The sequence below is a fragment of the Hippocampus comes genome, unplaced genomic scaffold, assembly GCF_001891065.2.
Source record: "Hippocampus comes isolate QL1 unplaced genomic scaffold, H_comes_QL1_v1.1 scaffold135, whole genome shotgun sequence".
Lineage (NCBI taxonomy): Eukaryota > Metazoa > Chordata > Actinopteri > Syngnathiformes > Syngnathidae > Hippocampus > Hippocampus comes.
In genome coordinates, this window is record NW_017805583.1 from 1,666,069 (window position 1) to 1,687,395 (window position 21,327).

General features: G+C 39.7%; 2 protein-coding genes across 3 annotated transcripts in view; both read right to left on the reverse strand.

The window, feature by feature from the left end:
• The window catches only part of sim1a (SIM bHLH transcription factor 1a), a 23,067-nt gene extending 17,595 nt beyond the window's left edge, over window positions 1-5,472 (reverse strand). Inside the window, exons 1-3 of the mRNA XM_019880023.1 lie at window positions 3,792-5,472; window positions 3,326-3,656; window positions 293-372 (exon numbers count right to left, since the gene is read on the reverse strand). Coding sequence (XP_019735582.1) covers window positions 293-372; window positions 3,326-3,500 — 255 coding nt within the window. The 5' untranslated portion in view covers window positions 3,501-3,656; window positions 3,792-5,472. The remainder of the gene's footprint in view (window positions 1-292; window positions 373-3,325; window positions 3,657-3,791) is intronic.
• A 216-nt stretch (window positions 5,473-5,688) lies between these two features.
• Window positions 5,689-21,327, reverse strand: part of ascc3 (activating signal cointegrator 1 complex subunit 3) — a 56,237-nt gene continuing 40,598 nt past the window's right edge. For both annotated transcript variants that reach the window (XM_019880020.1, XM_019880021.1), the window contains exons 30-42: window positions 20,940-21,082; window positions 20,004-20,141; window positions 18,889-19,009; window positions 18,125-18,257; window positions 17,668-17,793; window positions 16,358-16,469; window positions 16,148-16,282; window positions 13,898-14,122; window positions 11,701-11,852; window positions 11,253-11,403; window positions 9,539-9,745; window positions 7,825-8,000; window positions 5,689-6,580 (exon numbers count right to left, since the gene is read on the reverse strand). In XM_019880020.1, coding sequence (XP_019735579.1) covers window positions 6,457-6,580; window positions 7,825-8,000; window positions 9,539-9,745; window positions 11,253-11,403; window positions 11,701-11,852; window positions 13,898-14,122; window positions 16,148-16,282; window positions 16,358-16,469; window positions 17,668-17,793; window positions 18,125-18,257; window positions 18,889-19,009; window positions 20,004-20,141; window positions 20,940-21,082 — 1,943 coding nt within the window. In that variant the 3' untranslated portion in view covers window positions 5,689-6,456. The remainder of the gene's footprint in view (window positions 6,581-7,824; window positions 8,001-9,538; window positions 9,746-11,252; window positions 11,404-11,700; window positions 11,853-13,897; window positions 14,123-16,147; window positions 16,283-16,357; window positions 16,470-17,667; window positions 17,794-18,124; window positions 18,258-18,888; window positions 19,010-20,003; window positions 20,142-20,939; window positions 21,083-21,327) is intronic.

Consider the following 21,327-nt stretch of genomic DNA (forward strand, 5'->3'; position numbering starts at 1 on the left):
CCACCGAAATTTGACTCAATGTTACGGCTACATTTACTTAATTCACAAGGAATTCCCACTTGAATACTGTCCAGCCAGTGTGAGGATTCCACCTTCTTCTGCTCTGCCTCTGTGGTAGACCAGCTCACCTCCTAACACCAGACCAGAGGACACACTCTGCAGAAAGTGTGCCACTAGGATAACTGCTCGGGAGAAAAGAACTGCTTGAAAAAATAGACAAAATAAATAATAATAATAATAATAATAATAATAATAATAATAATAATACTGTAATAATAATGGCGATGATGACCTGTAAGAGGTGGGAGCCTAATTCCTGGCTGACCCCATCCAGAGAGCTCCGGCTCACATGGCCCCATGACTCACCAAGTCCTGGAAAGAAAATCACATACAAATATTTTTAAAAAGACGATATACTACTACTACTACGACTACTACTACTACTAATACAAACAACAATAAGTTAGAGGATAGCAGAGGAATTAAGCAACACTATGCATCGCATGCAGTGCAATTTTATATATTTGAGATGCTGTCGACTGCGCACCGTAGCCTAATAATGTCATCAGATTAAAATCAGCACATCTTAATCAACCTCGGCTTTTAACACCTATATAGATCGAACGCGTTTCTGTCTTGTGAAACTATTAGCATAAACTATTCAAAACGGAGGAGAAAAAAAAAAGCTTAAGAGTTAAGCTGCATGAGGCTCAATACCCAAAGCGGGGCAAAACAAACACGAGTCCGCGCAGCAGACTGTGGAATTGAAATGCAAATGTGCAGCAGAATAAACAGGCGGCATGTGGGCAACACTGCGCTCCATAATATGGACTTCTCTGTTTGGACTCGGAACACAATCGCATCGCCGCCACCACTCTTTACCAAAGAAATTCTCGTCGAATAAATACTTGAATTGGATTAAGATTCCTATCAGGAACCAAAAAATGAATGTAAAATTGTTCATGCACCGCCTCGGAGGTAGTTTGTTTGGGAGAGAATAAGATTATTTAATTACACGACTTTTTTTTATGTTGTCAACTCGTAAATCGTTTATTCACTTTGAACAACATTAATACTCATTTAGATTTGTTTATGTCAGCTACAGAAAGAAAAAAGATATATTTCAATACTACACGTGTAAACACAATTTTTTAAAAATGTGACGGGACGTCATATTAAAAGAACGAATTATTATTTTTATCTCGTACACTACACAATAAACAAACCAGCAGACTGTAAAAGCATATTTTTCAACTCGGTAATGAACCTTTCCGGATCGATGAGCGGCTCACTTAAATAAATTCATCTTCATCTGTAATTACGTTTTTTTTTTTTCATATTAAGACGTACTGGGGCGTGGGCAAAAAAAAGTGGTACATTTTTATTATTAGTAAGGTGTTAGTGGTGTGTGTGACCGGGCCTATAAGTATTACTAAATTGAAATGCCAGTTTTTAACAGAAGGTGTATTCTGGCAATAATGGCCCAATTTACAAAAGGTCACCTCTAGGAACACTTGAGCAAGTACACAGCATAATCTCAACATAATTGTTGCAAAGTTTATTTTAAGTTTAGGTATTTTCAGTAAACTCCCACGAGAAAGTATTTGTGATTTGAGATGTAATTATACCGAGATGGACATCATAGCGAAGCTCAGCAACATCAATCAAAACAAAAAGAAACAGAACGTTTTAATATGTGCAGCGCGTTACTTTTAGTAACCATGCCCATATTTATTCCTAAACTATAAGGATTTTTTATTTAATCATTGCACTATTTCCTTCTGTTTCTTACACTCCGTAATTGTGTATAGGCCTATCGTAAAGTGTTTGTCAGCATTTTAAAAAATGGTGCCGATGTTTGCTGCAGCTTAATTGCACCGTTTCCCTGCTCTTAGTGCTTCCCATCCAGGTTCTTTGTGAGTGCACCTTACACTAAATGGCGACGATGAGCCTTGTGTGAGGCTCAAGGAGCCCCATATGTTGTAGGATCAGATACGGGCATGATGCTAATATGCGAGGCGCTGCAGCAGTCACGCGTGCAACATGGATCCTCATCACAGGGACTCCAGGAAATCACATCACTCAGTCTCTGAAATTAGTCTAGGTCAAAGGAATTCATGAACGCTATTTATTTCATATTGAATTGAACATTGTGGGCAGCGGAGTGATTCATCACACTTGAAAGGTTCTGGGTTCGAATCTCCACCCGTTTCGCGATCACTTCGGACAGGTTTGTGCAATAGATATATACCATTGACGAGATGTTTTTGTTTTTTTTAATTAGAATGTTATTGTTCGATTGCTATGCTGAGTTCGTTGAACTTAGTTGGAGAGTAAATGTACATATATATATATATATATATAAACAAACTGTGACCTTAGGTTTTGTGTAAAATAGTGATATCCAGGTCAATTCCTTGCATAACTTGCATTTTTTTTTTTTAAGGATACAATTTTGTGGTATAGTTTTTCATTGTGTGTAAAAAATAACGATATCAGTGTTGTGTACAACTGCTGTAAATGGTTAGAGTACATCAAGGTAAAAACATTTGGCTGATTATTTTGGCTGATGTTTCAAGGGCCATAATCAGGTGATTCAATTGGCCGGCTCCTATATAACATGGTTGTCAGCAAGGTTCTTCTACCAAAAGAAGTAGATGTGCCACCTTCTAAGTGGCACTCATTCTGAAGTTCAACCACAGAACGTACATTCCATTGCATTTTTTTTGGGGGGGGGGGTGGCAAGAACAGAGGAATAGCATTTCCATTCATTTCAATGGGGAAAATTGACTTGAAAGACAAGAAAAGTCATGGAAAGAAACAAAAATGCCATTGGTCAAAAATGTTACATTGTCACATCAAAAATGTTACATTACATTACATACAACCCTTACATTGTTACTTTTCCCAAAATTGCAAATAGCTCCTGAAACGTCTCCGGGCGAACAGCACAAAAGAAGCGGAACCAATTGTGTTTCCCCCTTCATCGTGAACGCTTGCCTACTTTTCAGCTGAGCCCCGGCAGGAAATGCCGACAGCGAAAAGGAGATGGGGAGCAAACGTGTGACTCCTTAATTATTTAATCTAAAAAACAAAGTAACTACAACAATTAACAATCATGCTGATGCTGAAGAGGGTATAGTCCGATAGCTTTTGGAAAAATACCATCTCATCGGAACTGGTACCAATACATCCCACTAATCGCAACTGTATTACAATGTGACAATTAAAGGAGTCAGTTCACACTGAACAGGATTCATTTATTTGCTTGACTGCATCCTTCTCCAAACACATTGCTCGGATGAAATGCAAGAGCTTCCCTCACCTTCAGGAAAAACGATCCTCATTTTGAGGTAGCTTGTGGTCAAGCGGATGATTGAGGCTTTATCCAGCTGGGACGTGATGGCCGAGGGCAGCGGCAACAGTTTGGCCAGTTCATAAAATTCGCTATTCTCCTTTTCCCGTCGTGTCCGGGCGGCGTTTTTCGATTTCTCCTTCATGATGTCTCCTTTTCTATTTCTACGCCAAAAAGTCTCGTCGCATTCCCTTGCAGCTGTGACGCCCGTGGACGTGGGAGAAGGTCGGCCTCAGATCCACAGCAGCAGCAGCAGTCAGGAATTCATCACAATTCCCACCGGGTCTTTCGCGGCGAGATTCTGGAGTGGAAGAAGAAAAGTGTGTTCAACCCATTGGATTGCGTGGGATCCGAAAACGAAGTTTGAGGAAGACCCCGTGTCAATGTCGTTGCAATTGATTAAAATTAAGGTAATTCTCTCAGTTTTATTTCTTACCTCGGCCAAATAACGACGAAATTGTTGCTACGCCAGAGTCTGCTGCAGTTGAAACTGGTCAAAATGTCCAAAATTCTGAGCATCCCACGTTCGCTGCCGAGTGAATTAATGTGGCAAAGCGGATGCGTCCAAAGATTCTATCCAGCTCAGCTCCTATTGGACAACAGCGCACATAGCTCCAGTTCTCATTGGCGAAGCGTTGTAATAACGTGTTGCACGATGGACGATGATTCGTTGTCAAACGAGTGTTATTCACCTCTGGCCTCAGCACCTGCTGCCAAGCACGAGTCCCTGCCTGACAAAATAAGCAATGCAAAACGTGTTTAATAGGGCGTTAAAAATAAAGCGCATAAAAACATAAGGGATAAACAATAATCTATGCAGGACTGCGATATCCAACAACAATGAAAGTTGCTTTGTATTTGGTTGGCAAATATTGCCCAAGCACGCGTACGTGACTGACTATGACATTTGTTCCTAAATTCTCGAAATCGTATCAGTGAAGCAATTAAGCCGCTTAATTTATTCTGTTCAAAGAAAGACAAAAATGGCAACAAGGCCATAATGTAACGTAGAAAAAAAGAGACAAACCGCACACCAAATAAATGTACAGGAAGTGCAGATGTTGAGGGAAAATACTTTAAAAAAACCCAAAACAAAACAAACAAACACACAAACAGCATCGCACACTCCATAGCGGATGAAAATGTTATCTTTTATCTGACATACTCCTTTCGGTAGTACGTGTCACAATATTCTAAGGCGAAAATAGGAACACTTAAGCCCGAGCACCATATAAATATTGCACATACGCTATCTACACGTATTCAAGTTTCGAAATGATTGCGGTTTAAAAGGTTAGATCGAACTAATTACGATTAGTGTAGAAACGCACATTAAAACAATCACAAAAAATATTAAATTACAAAAGTTTTTCTTCAGTATATTTATTTTAATAGCAGTTAAAATGGAGCAGGACCATTCCCGGGGGGCGTGATTCAATTAAAGCGCTGCACTTTTGTTTAAACATTTTGCTCTTAGGTTGGCTTAACAACTAGTCACTTTCTGCGCCACGTGACACGTTCACCACAGTGGAGGACGTAACTCTTTTTGCACTTGTGTGTGTGAGTGTGTGTGCGCGCTTGACCGCACTAATAAGATTCATTTTACGGTGAGCAAATCATCCAGAATGCTTAAAAATCACGGCGTGTTTGACGCTGGCGTTAACCTTCGCCTCAAGTTCATATTTACTAGAAATTACATGTCTCTTACTGGAAAGTAGGACAAACAAAACTAGTAAATGAAGATGGACTTGACCCAGATGAACAGCTAGTGATCAAATTGAGCTATCCACAAAAATCCACATTGAATGTAATTTACATTACTATAAGTACAGTACCATATAGTAGTATTTCAAAATATATATCGGCCTGCGTAAATCGGTGTAACTGACGACCATTGAAATACGTGGGGAAAATGTGTGTGTGTGTGAAGGGGCGGGGGTATTTGTAAATTAAAAAACGCAATGTTCCTAAAAAAATGGGGGTTTCGACCCCTTCAAGTCAAAAAATATTGAAAAAAAAATGCCGAACCGCGATTATGTAACATTTTCTAGGAAATATTAAACCAACATGCACGCACACAGACGTACACACACAAATGGAATTACCCCTGCCACAAATTCACTCTGCAAATATAAATATTTGTAATTATCTGTTAGAACATTTTTTTGTCGATTCAGAAAAGTTGACTCAAACAAAACAAAAATGTCCAAAACAAGGAGCCTGCAGTCATGATCATGATCCGGATTTACTCGTATATTCAAACATTTACAGTCGTAAAGTAAATAATGTAAAATGCATTACTAAAGCACATTTTTGTCTTCTAAAGTCAAACAGTATTCCAAGATGTTTTCAGTTTGGGCGATGATTTTCATGATGGGTATTGATTTGCAGAAAAAATGGGAAGCCTTTTCTGGGGGCCCCAAGCATGTTGAGGGCAACGGTAACCACCCCCAGCCTTGGTCAGCATCTCCCCTCCCTGTAATGTAAAAATGCTATTGAGCACAGTTTTCGACCACATTTTTCGTTTAGGGTAATTTGTCATCTGTGGAGCGTTCATGCTTCCATATGGGGGGTGTGGGGGTGGGTGGGTGAGAATAACAGCAACCAAAAGCTCAACCATGACTGGAGACTTACCAACCCGAGGTCTGTACACTGCAAAGTAAAGTTATTATGGAAAATAAAGAAGTACACAGGTGAAAAACCAATTTCTTTTCAAATCATGGCGAAAACAGTTGTTACAGGGCTTTTAAGACTGAGCTAAAGTAGCATATTAAACATTGTGACAAAATCTTAATCCTTTTGTGATCAGCTTCATTGTATATCCACAGAGAGGAGGCCTAGTAGAGCCGAAAAGTGGCCCCCATCCTCACAGAGACTACAAAATGTCACAACAACATCATTGCCTTCCTTTAAGCATCAAAGATATTTTGTGGTATTTAATGCAGATTTCTTCATGTTTGGTCAGGAAAAAAAAAAAATTCACCAAAACGTTCATGATAGAGTGACTGTTTAAGAGAATGTCCTGTGCGAGACTGATGACCATTGTTCGTTTATAAGTGTAATTTATTGAAGAGGCAACAGCAGCAGGGGGATCCTGTAATCTAGTCTGTGACCTCTGTGTTGAACTGGGCACTGATGCTGGCTGGTGTCACATTGAGGTGAATGTCATACTGCTGGTCCAGACCCAAGTAGCTGTCGCTCATCAAGTAGAGTGTGTAGATGCATCTGAAAGCACAAGGCAAATATTTTGTCAGGAGACATCCACACGATGGCCGATTATAAATGCACGACCTTCATGAATGCAGTTTACATTGATTCAGTATTCTCTTGGTTGGAACCACTGAATGGACAACCAAACAAATGTCATCTTTTGGGCTATAAACACCACCAGGATGGATATGAAATGAAACAAAAAGGAGCTGCTTCAACTGACCTGATTTGGATGTAAACAACCTCAAATTAAAGCTGAAAGTCTGCAGCAAAAGCACATTTAGTTTGTTTCATTTCAAATCCATTGTGGTGGTGTTTAGTATGGACCTGACTGTACTTTATGGTCGTTGGCATGGACCATTTACCAGTTTGACGGTTTACCGTGGTTATAAAAAGTCAAGGTTTCAAAATCCGCTAAGGTTGTCTGTCACCGGTGATGTTTTTTTTTTTTTTTGAGGGGACTTGTAACAGATGCGCTATGATTGGCTGTTTGCAATGATCAGTTAATGAAAAGAGGTTAGCCGCTTTTTTCCCCCCTCCATGGCTGAGCCAAGAGGGGAGAGGTGAGCAGTTTCAGGGAGACGGAGGGAGGGGAAGGATGGAGGGAGACAACAGAGAGCCCCCGCGTTATCCCTACCATACTTCCACTGATGCCTTTTTGGGTATGTTGATTAATGTGTATCGCGCCCCCCCCCTCCAAAAAAAAAAAAAAAAAAAAAAACAGGTACTAGTTAGCCTGCAAGAATAGCCTGTTCTAAAAATAGCACATCAATGATGGGACACTGTGACTTTCTAAGAAGAATTAAAACAGAAGAAGACTGTTGATATATATGCATGTACGTAAATTTGACATGGTACATGTTTCTTAATGTCCCAAATCTTCAATGTTTTCTTTAAAAATAAAATAGTCTCTATTCAATAGAGAAAATGTTTTAAATTTAGCCAAAATGTTCAAAAAATGACATTTTGGAGCTATAATTTTAATATTGCGATATTTTTGATCACGGTTATAACACCGTCAGGATTTAATATCGGCCCATACCTCTATAATAGCAATGTTACTGAAACCATTTCCTGTTCATTTAATATAGACCCTATGATGACAGCTTGAACAACCTATTGAACAACTTTAACATTACGCCCTACTGCATACACCAATTTCTCCAATTTGAAGTCATCAAACTCACATCTTAGTTAGTTTACCACGAGATGTTGAGTTCAGGAAGGATTTTAATCATGTTATCAGGATAGGCCCTTACTTTCCAGTCTTCTCTGGTGTGTAGAAGGCCACGGACACTGTTGTGTGGTTGCGCACGTATCCAACTCGTTTGACTGCCAGCAGCGTTTTGTGATCCACTTCCCCAACGACAAGGAACCAGCCTTCATCTTTCACCTTGGGAAATCTTGGAGCCTGAGCCTTACTGTCCTGTTTCCTCTGTTGAAAATATAAACAAAGCTTGGCGCATTAGGCGTCATGTTTCTTCCGGGCTGTGCTAGTAACATAACAATGCCACACAACGTGCGCAGTGATGTCATTTGTCCCGAGTGGAATTGATAAGGGACTCGTCGACACAAAAGGCAAACCATATGAATGAATTGAAGCTCTCGGAACCGGTTCTCAACAAGAACCGGTTTTTGATTCCCATCCTGAGTAAAGCGTTGTGGAGAGTTTCTGTACTAATTATATGATGAAATATTCAAATGAAATTTTATAAGTTTAACTTTTAGACAGAGTGTATTTTATGTTCATACTGAATTTCACCTCAAAGCCATAGAACCCTTTATTACTGTTAGCAATTTAGATACATATACAGCCCTATGGATATTTGGTCAAATATCCCTGAGCAAGTTTCACTTTCATCAAATGCAACCAAGGTTCTGGCTCGATATTTCACCTTATTCATTTAAATACTTTGCAGTTTGTTTTCCTAGCACAGGTCCACTTTTTAAAGCAGAGTCCACAATTGGTTTACAGGGTTGAAAAATAAAATTCATTGTAGCCAGTGTTATGCATTCCCAAATTAGTTTTTACAGTTTGTGTTTGGGCATCGGATCATTTTGTTGGAACACCAAACTGTGCCAAAGTGTCAACTGATTTGAGGTGAAGTTGAAGAATTCTGAGGTCATCCTCCTCTAACGTTATGAAGGTCAGGCCCAACACAGGATCAAGCCTGCCATGAAGAAGAACTGCTGGTAATCGAGCGCCTCTGATGATAGTGAAGCAAGGTTTACAATGTCATAGAGTAAGAAGATGCTGACCAGGAAAGAAGTCCTTGCTCTGAAATCGACACCTTCAAGCGTTGCTGAAATTTGCAGCTGCTCGCATGGAGAAACCAAATGCCTTCTAGAGAAAGGGTTTTTTGGTCAGACAGGACAGAGCATAAACTATTCTGCCACAACGCCAAGATGTATACTTAGATGAGTCGAGGCGAAGTTTTAAACCGAAGGACAGTATCGCTGCAGCATTGCGGTAGTAACGTCATGCTCTGGCTCTGCCCGTGGGAATGGTGCTAACAGCTTGGCGGCTGACACGTGGCAGGGCTGGATGATTATGGAAAAAACAATCACGATTAGTTTGATCGAATTGCAAATATTTTAACGATTATTCATAGATTTCAAAATGTTTTATTCATTCAACTACAGTACAGTAAACAACTCAAACCTGTCAACATAGCCTCATGCCCATTCATCCTTGCACGGTGAACACTATCCTTTTTTGTCAAGTAGGAAATGACCTTGCATGTAGGTGAAATTCATGTCAAATTGATGTCTTGCACCTTAGCATGACCATTTTCTCTTGGTCACATTTATTTTATCTTATGTCACAAGTCTTGGGACTTACTGGGCTAACCTGGGATCTTAGGCTGTTGTATTGCATGTGGAAACGTGTGTCTATGTCATATAGCAGTCCAAGCAACGGACAGTTTGGGTTGATAGAGTGTAAGGTTAAAATATCCACTCAGCCATACTGACCCTCTGCTGGCCCTGGTTGATGCGTTTCAGTGAGACTTGCAAAACATACTCCTGGTCAGCATGGACATCCAACCAGCTGCTGGCATCCCTCAGGTTTGCTCCTGCAGCAGGCACGTGGCGCTCTGTTTGTTGCTGGCTCTTCTCCCACCAGCCCTTGACACTCAATGCGACCTCCAGCACTGGAAGATGACTGAGGAAGGTCCACATCTGACCCAAGGGGGGAAAAAAAAGGTCAGGATAGCAGCGCTGATTTGTCTAAACTAGGGGTGCTGCCATCACTTCAGAAGTGTGCCGCCTTTTGGAGCACCTCCTCTTCATCACGATGATGACCGGAAAATAACCAACTGTCAAAACGTAGTGGAAGTAAAAAATCATGACAATGACAGCGAAGCATTAGCTTCCCATTTTGCAATTAAAAAAAACAAACAATTTATGTCAAACTAATGCAACAGCTCAGAAAATCAACTCCATTCACATTATTTAATTAAAACTTGAGTAATTCAAATAAACAACGCTCATGAACATGCCTCCTACGTGTTAATGGAGAATTAAGTCCAAAGCTCAACACGCAGTAGAAAGAAAGATGTATACGTGCAGATGTGTGTTATGGGAGCTTGGGGGAGAAACCCTTTCCCATTCACCAGGCAAAGACTATTTATGTGAGGATTACTCTCTCTGCGCAAAGCTGACAGGAACACTGCTGCACATCTAATTATTTAATTAGCGAGGCCACAATACTGCAGGAGGGCAGGGGCCGATGAGGGGAGTAAAGGTGGGGAAGGATGAAAGCAGGCCTACTGATTGGGTGAAGGAGCCGAGCCTGCCGTTGCGCCCGGTCGCTCTCATTACTGTGGCAATTAGCACTTAGATTGGAGCAGTAAACCCTATCAGTGGCGCTGTAATTGGAGATCCTGGAGGGACCTGGGATCACAATGGCAAGGCTGCTCATGGCATGTCATTGCTAATAGTGCGTATGCGTGCGCAAGAGTAAGATTCACAGTCCTGATTGGTATGATAACTGTTCAAAATATCCAAGTACTGTACTTAGAATCAAAACACCGTATTTAGTTGTTTACTATAAATTACTTTCCGTTGTACATTAAAAATAAACAAAAACAAGGTTTGAAATTCATCAACTGAAATATTGGAACTTGCCATTCTCACATTTCGGTACTTTGGACCCTGCAGACATTCTGAATATGGATGGAAGCTTCGCTCATAGCTAGTAAAACGCTACAGGTTACAATCTGACCTGATGAAATTTGACAAAGAGTCTGAAAATGTTCAATGAGATTCTGATAGTTAAATATGTGCTGCTCTCCAAGACGCATTGATGAATTGTGAATGCACATTTTTTGACTGAACATTTTGTTGAACTTGGATGAGATTCGACAGAAAAATAAGGTGTTTGTCACTCATAAAGGATGAAGCTGATTTGTCATTCTGGCAAACATCAATGTAAGCAGTCTCACAAAAATGGAGTATAAAATATTTTTATGACTTGAAAGAAGATAGAGTTCTGTGGATATTTGATTGAATTTCTCTTAGCGTTGACGTGGCATTTACTTCCTTTTTAACCAGGTCTCAGATTAGACACGTGATTTTCTTTGGTTGGACATACAGTAAACACCACATGCTTATAAAAACGTGAGTTTTTTTGATGAGGGTAAAAATGGATATATTATAAACTACTGTTGTTGGAAACAATCTTTACCTGCGTAACATGACTTGAAGGGAACTCGTGGCCGATAATTGCTGCAAAAATGCTTTCTTTTCCACTGCAGGTAGCTATCAACTCAGGAAGTCCTTCAATTGGGCCATTGTAGCATCCTGTGTTTCCCCTCTCCTTCCAGTTAGACCATTTCCTAAATTTTAGCAAGCAGAATGCTCAACATTACAAGACAAATTCACACATGAGTCATAACACTATTGGGGCAGTTCTTATAGACAAAAGGCCTCATTCAGAAGCAGTCTTGGTCATTATGCTGGTGAAACCATCGGTGTTAGGTAACTCATTTTTTAATTTTTTTATATTTTTACATTAAAAAATAATCCAAATAAATATCTTTCCCACTCTTGAAATGCCTTTCTCATTACTGCATGTGACAAACAGTCAAAATTATTGGTTAATTTTCAGAATAGTATAGTACTGTCACGATTACCTGAACAGGTAGAGGTCTTGTTGTTCCACATGTGGCAGAGTCAGTAGTGAAGAATCATGCAGCCAGCGGCCTTGCACAATCATCTGCACCAGGTTGCAGATACTTAAAGCTGTAACAAGCCAGCCCTCATTTGCTGCGACATCAAGCAAAGCCTGAGTAGACAAGACAGGAGGGCATCATATAACATATGGATAAAGCAATTATTAATTTTTCCAACCCCAGGATGACATTTTATTCTAAAATGAATGCTCTCTCTCTCTCTCTCTCACTCTCTCTCTCCCTCTCTCTCAAGGGCACGGAAAGGGTGGAGCCTGGCATCCACCTGAGACAGGGTGGGGTGGCGTGGTGGGTTCCATACCCCCTGACTCAGGTAATAATGAATACATATTTAAATACATTTAACCAATAAAAATTAGACATTGCTTTTGAATTGTAGTTCAACAGAATTACTAAAAAAACAGCCGATGCTGGTACACATAACTTAATATTTTGTGGCTGAATCTTTACTGCAATGAAATTATTTTTTGTAACTTTCAACGAGACTTGTGCAGCCTCAGCAGATGTTTTGTGAATTCATGAGAAACAACTCCAATGGTCTCAAGTTTGGAGGGGACTTTCATCAGACGGCATGTTTCTGTTTCATCAAAAGATCTTCGATAGGATTTCGATCAATGCACATAGAAGGTCACTTCAGAATAGTCCAATGTTTTTTGGATAGGTTTGGATCCCCCCTCCCCAATAAAAACCTCATCATTTTGAAACTCAATTTTCTATTTATTTGAGTTTGTGATATTTCGTACTTGGTTTGATGATCTTAAACATTTGAGTGTGATACAGATGAAAAAAAAATATCGGAATCATCAGAAAACAGAAAGGGGCTGTATGGCCAATCCCAAGTGGAGACAGAAACAAATCCTCATATCTTTACTCACTAGTCTAACCAATCCCCACAAGTATACGGCCTGAGTGTAATCCTGGACTCCGCCGGCTTATTATAGTCACACATTGAATCATTCACTAAATCCCCTCTGTAGCCACTCATCTACAGAATGCCGCCATTACCCTCAGATTCCTTGGCTCGACTACTGAGCAAATTATTGGAACAGCTCCAATATGTACAGAAACCAGCCACATCAAGCCCTGGCAGCACATCACCCCCTCTGTCTTCTGCCCTCTAATACCCATCATATTTCCTCCAACCTTATGTACTACCGCATTTACACTCAGACTATTGTGAAGCTTAGAGAGGATGGAAAATGCACATCCAAGAAGTTGCTCCAAGCACATGCATTTTTCAGAGCTGTATAAAAAAATACTTCTCAAAATGAGCAATAACAAGTCCAAAGGTCAGGAGACAAGGTCTTAACTACTTAACTGACACATCTGTGAATTCACAAGGGACGGCAAGAGCAATATAAAGTTGACTTGAGAAACTTATAGACAGTCTGTCATTGATGGATGTATTGATTAGTATGTGAATAAAGAGCCAGGTACACACAAACAAGGTTGTTTTTTCTTGGAATGTTCCCTTTCTAACAATGGACTACAAACTTAAGAGCCTTTCATGTCTTATAATCCCATCCTAAAAAAAAAATCATCTTGTGTTCTGAGGTGTGTTCAGACAAATTTGACCTGATAATAGGGTCAAAAACGGGTTGGGGCCAACAATCTTGGAATATTAAATGTGTTCGATATTTCTGATGGAAAATCTTAAGCGTGGGGAAAGCCGATGAGTCCTGAGTTATGACTCTGTGAATTGTGACATGAAATGGAATGTAGCCAATAAAGAAGCAACCTGACCAAGGCACAAGCAAGTGGGCATGAATAAAAATAAACATGTCCGACCTCGAGAGCTTAGTGACCAGTCAGTCATCATACACTGTGTGATTCAGGCAACTAAATAGGTTATAAGATAAGATAAGATAAGAAAACCTTTATTAGTCTCGCAATGGAGAAATTCCCAATTCACAGCAGCAAAGTTATGAATGGAAGAAGTAGAACAACACAATATAGGAGCTGCTGGAAAGGCAGCCACTCACGCGGCGCCATCTTGAAGTCAAAATAACAAAAATAACACAACACAACACATAGGACACAGATAGTCGTGCAATCTTCACCACTTTCCTGCATTCACTTTGTTGTCTGAAGCAGTTATAACTTTATATCGGTATTGTACGTGCGACTCATGGCAACATACCTGACAGATTCGGATGGCATTGTCCAGAACGGTCTTGGTATCGGTTGAGTAGTCACTGCATGGTAATTGGGCATGGCTGAAGTGAGCCTGAAGCAGTAAATGGGTCTTAGTGTGGGCGCTGTCATAGGAGTGGGGGTTGACCTTCAGGGGGAGCTGCTGAGCCAGGCTGCTGTTGAGTTGGTCTTCATTGTGTCTCACAGGAAGCTCGGCATATTCCTCTGCATCCTGTATCGAACATGATCACAGATCAAATAAGGCTGTTGTTTTTTTGTTGGGTTTTTTTTTTCTTCTTTTTGAAATTCAAGCAGCCTCATTTATGTATTCCTTGTTGGAGAATACCATTATACGGGAAGATCTGTTGTGTATTTCCACTAATCCAAAAGGTCTGCATTGCATTGTTTGTTAAGAATAAATGTCGAGAGTTGCTGGGAAATATTTGCTCAAAAAGAAACGGGGCAATTCACTGGAAAACACAGCAGAAAACAATTTTGATACACAAGCAAAGCTCAAGGTTCTTCAGTCACTCGGTATGTCCGTGCTAGTGTGTTTGGCCTTGTTTTCAGTAGTTTGGTTGTAAAGATGCACAAACATGCACACCTTCACTAATTCACTCCATTTTAACTACGCCTAATGTAGGCCCATCAACAGGCTGTGCGGGAGGCATTTGTCTCCCTTTGCCTTGCACTCCCCCATCCCCCACTCCCAGGACTGTTGATGCACCATCAATCACTGGTCCAAGTCAGAGTCACAAAATCAAGGAGCTGAAAAAGGACGTTAGTCAAGTCAAGGGTGGTGGTGTGAATAATAAAAAAAAGAACAATCAATGAAGTATTTATTTTCAATGTCCCTGGAAGTCCCTCCCCACCCAAAAAAAAGAAATAAAAATAAAACATCACTGATTGATTGAGAAATTATGGAAAGCATACGTTAAACATCTTAGTTTCCCCAAGAAGAGCACGATGATCACTCAAACATGTTATAATCAGAGGAAACCGAAAATGCAATGGTCAAATATTTTGGTTTCAAGTACAATAACGCGCCTACGAATGGCTGGCAACCAGTTCAATAAATACCCAGGCTACTGCCCGAAGACAGTTGAGATAGATTCCAGCACGCCTGTGACCCTCATGAGAAGCGGTTCAGATAACGGGTGGATGGACAATAATGTGCTTGAAGAAGAAAAACAACTGCCAAACAATGAGGGAGCTTCTGTTGAGGTGCAGCGTACGTTTGGCTCATTAGCGACCAGACGGCAGCAGTTACAGAAGACATGTCAGTGCTGTGTCAGAAATAAAAAGAAAGGAAAGTGAGCGCAGAAACAGGTTGACAAGCTTCACTATTGTGGTGCAGCTGGTAGGCGAGAGAGGGTAGGTGCCACGGGGGATGCTTTGCTGCTGCTTTGGCCCCGTTCACACTAAGGAAACGTCTTATTTTATAATTAATTGCAGCATGCTTAACACATTTCCAGAGGGCGCTTCTGATACACCCAATGCAATGTGTGCATTTGCCACCATGAAGAGCTAAAGCATTGGGACTAATTGGCTTTTCTCAAGCAACTCCGTCTGAAGAGAATTTTTTTTCCCGCTTCAAGACAGTAAAAGATGGATTGTATTTTCACTCCTGCAGGTAGCACTTCAACGGCAGTGTGAACAGAGGCTTCGTGTGCAGAGGCGTGCAGGTTCAATGTGTCTACATATAGAGCAGACACTTTGCCAAAACAAATATTGCTACCCCTACACATCAAGAATTTATCTGAACACTGGCCACGAATTGTTTTTGCCAACACGACAGCTTTTTGCATTGACATTAGAGTGGTTCCTTTGAGATTGGAGGCTGCAGTTGCTGAAAATGGTAGATTTCCTCAAGCTCATCTGCCAAGTCATGGGCATAGATACTTGTGTAGTGTCAATGCTACGTTAAACATTTGGAACAATAACTTTAGAACCGTTCATCCACAGACATTTTATTGGTAATAGGCAGTTCACAAAAGATTTAATTGGTTGTGTAATTTAACCTTGCAAATTAGAGCCAACTGTGACCCAAAATACAAAAGAGAAATTCATTTTCTATTTCTGCATAACCTGTCCAATTAAAACTAACTAACTCCAAATTAAGGCACCAATCCCAAAATGCAATTGGTAGAACCCGATTCAACAATTCCTAATGTCTTCAGATTCATTTGGAACTAGAAAGTTTTCTGCTAACATGCGGACAGACAAATACATCCGCAATGGATATGTGAATACTTACAGTCAGAATGGAAAGAATCTCATGGATGGGAAGTTCAGCCCTCAGTCTTTCTTTAAACAAGCGGATGGTCTGATGTTTCAGGTAGTAATAGGACCCAATGCGACCATAGGTCAGAGGCTCAATAGTCAGGTCATCCTTGAGAATCAGAAATGTCAAAAGTCAAACAGACGTAAAATGCAAACAACTCAACACTTCAACAAAAGCACACACCTCTTTTATTTCAATGCAGTAGGAGCACTCCAAGTCCCGTAGGCTCCTTTCCACCAGACTTGAAAGGTATTTGTTAATAGAATCGTGGCTGACGTTTTCCAAGCTGTAATAACTGAACACAAAAGGCATTTGAAGTCATCTTATATTATGAGTGTGTGTGCACGCATATTTCTATCTTTCTAAATCTCTCGCCCGCCTCTCACACACACACACACACACACACACACACACACACACACACACACACACACACACACACACACACACACACGCCTATTAAACACGTCAGGTATCAAACCCTCAGATGTGATGAGGGTAATTTTACTCAGTGAAAAGTCTGATACGATGTATGCATTTAAACAACAAAAAAAAAAAATACAACTTTCTACTGGAAACAAGTCTGTGTACACTTTACAGAAGATAATAGCCATATGAAAGGAAAATGACCACTCCTCCCAGAAAATGACTCCCAGATCACACTATCAAACTGTGTCGTAAATAGGTTCCATACTTGGTAGAGCCATTTAAGAGTTACCACATGAGGCCTAAGCAAAGTATAATCAAAGACAATTTTCACTAGGTCATGATTGTGTTAGATGTATCAAATGAGAGAGAAAATAATAGCACTCTTTATTAAAAGCCAGTAGGTACTAAATATCAAGAAATTATAAGTGTGAAATAACTATGTAATCTGATATTAGTGCATTGTCGAATTACGTTTTTTGGGTTTAGTTTTTTTTTAGATTGTTCTGACTTCCTGATCGTTCTTTGAATTTATGCAGTTAAATCTTAACCCTTGTGCTCTCCTCAACTACTTTGTCGACTCTTTGGACACCTTGGTGACAAAAATGTATACGCACAACCAAACTGCAATAAAAGCATCACAATACAATAATATTTCAGTAGTAGTTTTGAGCAAGTCTTAAGTTGAGTCATTAAAATCCCCTGCAAAATATTGATAAACAGTATGATAATCAAACGTTGTTTTATGGATTGTTCTTGTGGTGTCTGTCTATCAGTGCACATTTTAATTGGGCAGTATTTCCGTTCAGTGTCAGTACCCAAAATTTATTGTGCACATGAAAAGATGGCAGCTAACTGTGTATCAATTTATGTTGTAAAAAAACACTTTTCCCCCAACTTAAAATAAATTATTATATATTCTTACAATGTGTAGCCGGGGTTCCTTTTAAGAATTCAACAGCTGAAAACATTTACTAATTGTAAACCTCTTGCAAATATTTTTTTCAGTTTAGTGTGGAATTGAAGCTTTTACTGTTACAAATGATAATGATGTGTAACAACCTAACCTGGGGTTCATCACCAGTCGTCTGAAAAAGTAAGTCCAGGTGATGTAGTCCATTGCATCTTGCTTGGAAGAGACAGTCCCTGCAGCGATCTCTGCATTCAAATGGTCTGACAGCACACTGAGGAGACTGAGGATACAACAATCACTCAATTTCTACATTTGACAACAACAATAATTATAATAATGACAATGATGACAACAATAACAATAAAAATAGTGTGAAGAATATGTGAATCAAAATGAAGGCCTAATAATCTGTTACATAAAGCGTTTACATCAAATGCCCCAGTCCATGTAGAAAATAAATTTACTGACGCTAAATGTAAACTATAATACTTCTCCATGTCTATATTGATCACATTAACAAGTCCATTTTACATGGAAAAATTAAAGACTTATAGTCATACAAGGATTCCCTATATTGAATTATGGCAAGAGAATCCCTTTTTTGCACTCACCTGGACTCAACAGGGAAAGGCTCATAGAGAAATTTCTTGTAGAAATCTTTTTTTATGTCATGGACAAGAATAACTGCTTTGCCCTGGTCATCAAACTGAGGCCGACCTGCTCGCCCCATCATCTGCAGAACATCTGCAGAGAAACATTAAATAACAGGTCGACATTTCAGATGCCATATGCTTTGCATAATATTATGGCTGCTTGTTTCAAATCAGAATTGCTACAACCCCTGGAAAAAACAAATTCTAGAATAACTGCTCTTGAAAGATGACCATTTAAATGTCAAATTTTGGAGATAAAAGGCAACACATGGAATTTCCCCCAAAAAATCGATATTTTTATTCCGATGGGGTCAATTAATTTCATTTTGTTTTATTTTTTTAAAAGACCAACTAGAAAAAAGAAAATAACGTAGCCCAAGGGAGGGCAAGCCCGGTAAATGCATCAGGAAGGTCATCTGGCTTGAAGCTTTGCCAAAGAATTATTAACATTTGAATGCCCCTTTTTCTTCTTTTTCTCTGGGTGGCCCCAGTACTCCCCAATAGATGTGAGCACATTTAAAACACAAAAAAGGTAAACATTGTACTGCAATATTAACATTTAATGTCGTACTTTTTTGTTTTAAATTACATAACAAAACACTCTTTCATAATTGGTCTCTTACACTGCACTATTCCCTCTTTTTCATGTCCTCGCGTGATCCATTTTTGCTCCAAAGGACTTGAGGATTTTCTGCAAGGATAACAAACCAAAAAATTCATACCTGTAATGGGGTAGTCCACATATCGTCTGGTTTTTCCATCATAGTATTCAGTTCCTTTGACAACCACCAGATGAGCAGGGAAGTTCACTCCCCAAGCCAGAGTGCTTGTGGCAATCAAAACCTAAGATCAGTTGACATGTGTTAAATCCTGACATTTATCAAAGAAAATAAATACACTCTGACATTTGTGTTTGACATCAAATGATGAAGACAAGACGGTCAAGATTTTTCTAGGTATTTTGAGGGATTTTTATACCTGGAACTGACGCACCAAAAAGATGACATATTTTTGTTTGAATCCTGCACCCATTTTTCCTATGGGTAAGAGTTTTGGAATATGTGACTGACAGGTATGTTTGGCTGTCTAAGTGTGTCCTATGACACAGAAGTGCAAATTTAAATAAAGAAACGAACCTAACTAATTGAGAGAGCCTTCATCATGCATCAAGATAATGACCCAATACACTAAAAACAAAAAAGGAGTTCATTATGGGAGGAAAGAAGTGTAAAATGTTGAGGCCAAATCAATCTCCAGAGTCTAGAGCAGTGGTTCGCAAACCTTTTACACCAAGCAGCACCTAAGAAAAATATTTCACTCTGCAAATACAGAAGCATACGTAGTAGGCCTCAGTGTTCATTCAAAAACAAGGCAAAGGTTTTTATTCCTAAAAAGTAGAGTCATCATGATTATAAAACCTTCACTTTAAAATAAAGAAATTGGCCTCATTCTTCCCATAATTGTGGTGCGTGGTGAATCCAGTGAACCCTCTTTTATCGTAGGGGTCATATTCCAAAAAGAACCTGCGATAGACCAAAATCCGTAAAATATTCAGCTTTATTTTTTACAATTATTACACAATATAACACTGTACTATAGAATGAAACCAAAGATCAAAACCTGCTTTTTGGCAACCTCTATAGAGATGAGGCGTGGAAACTGTTGACATTGGTCTCAAGTCCCTTAGCCAATCAGGATGCAGAACACAATGCACGGTTTAAAAAAGTCAGTCAACTGCCAATATCCCAGTTAAAGGAATAATTATTGTTCTTATCCAGCGATACCAATGCGGACTGTCTTATGATGTCTAAATATTGTGCACGCAGAAAGATTGTACCTGGATCTTGCAGTTGACAAACAGTTCTTCCACAGTCTTTCTGTCTCGTTCATGTAAACCAGCGTGATGCATCCCGATTCCGAATGCCAAAGTTAGCTTCAAGTTAGAATCCCGCACGGTGGCAATGATGTCCTCAATCTGCAGACAGCCCAAAAGAAAGTCGTCTTGAATTAACCCGAGAAAATCTAACTGCAAATCAGTTTCAACTGTGCTTTCAATGTGCTTGCAAAGAATGAAGAACAGGAGTAAAAAGTACAAATTAAGGTTTGCTTCGAGAAAATAATCATAAGGCGTGTGAAGTTTCACATAATCACATTACTACATCCAAAAATCCATTAAAATTGGAAGACAGTTATCAAAAACGCAGCTGCGAGATGTGTCAGGGAAAATGGACAGACTGATCTGACAACTGATTTATGCTTGTTCAAAAGTGTCGGTTGTTTGTTTTAAACAAGATATTTGTTTTACAATGTGTTCGCTTACTGGACCAATCGGGACCCAAAACGTACCTTAAAACCAAGCTACGTATTGATGCGTGATTATATTTTGATGTTGTTTTACCATAATAACCTTCTCTTTGTCGACACTGTGGGACAGTGACAATGAGTGGAATTTAGCCACTTTACAAATCTTTATACACCGACAAGATGTAACACACTGCTGTTAACTAAGCCTACATAAAACAGGGCCTATTTGCAGGCAAACATACAATGTAAGTGTTTAAACCCAAATAAACACTTGCCTATCGGTACCACTTTACCTACCAGAGGAAAGCGCATCCATGCATGCATTCCCTTTTTATTGTATCAGGAATCAAAGCTATGGATGATCGAATGCATGTGCCTTTCGTGTTGCTGCACTTGAACAATGCATGTATGCATGAGCTGTGATGTCGCAGGTGAAGTAAATCATCTGCTCGGTGGTGGTAGACAGTACTTCTCTCTCATCCTGATGTAGCCACTGTTTGGGGTTGTCTTCTGTCGCCAGGTATGCAATGAGGTCCAGGGCTGTCAGTCGGGTTTGTCGTCGTGATGAGACAAAGATCAGCACTGGCTTAGCTGGAGAGTGACTACGTATTGCTGTGAAGGTAAGTGTTGAAGTCAGTAATTAAATTGTTCAAAAAATATCTCCAAGTTCAAATACATTGAAAATATATTGCCATTAGTGACATTCTGATTTGTTTTGATGATGTCAGCACTAAAATTTACCGCGCCTAAAAGAATATGTAGTGATTTTAGGTTTTTTTTTTTGTGATGATAAAAGCCATAGATTGGCACGCACCCATTTGATGCACAACCCCCCCCCCCCCACGCTCCAATTGCTC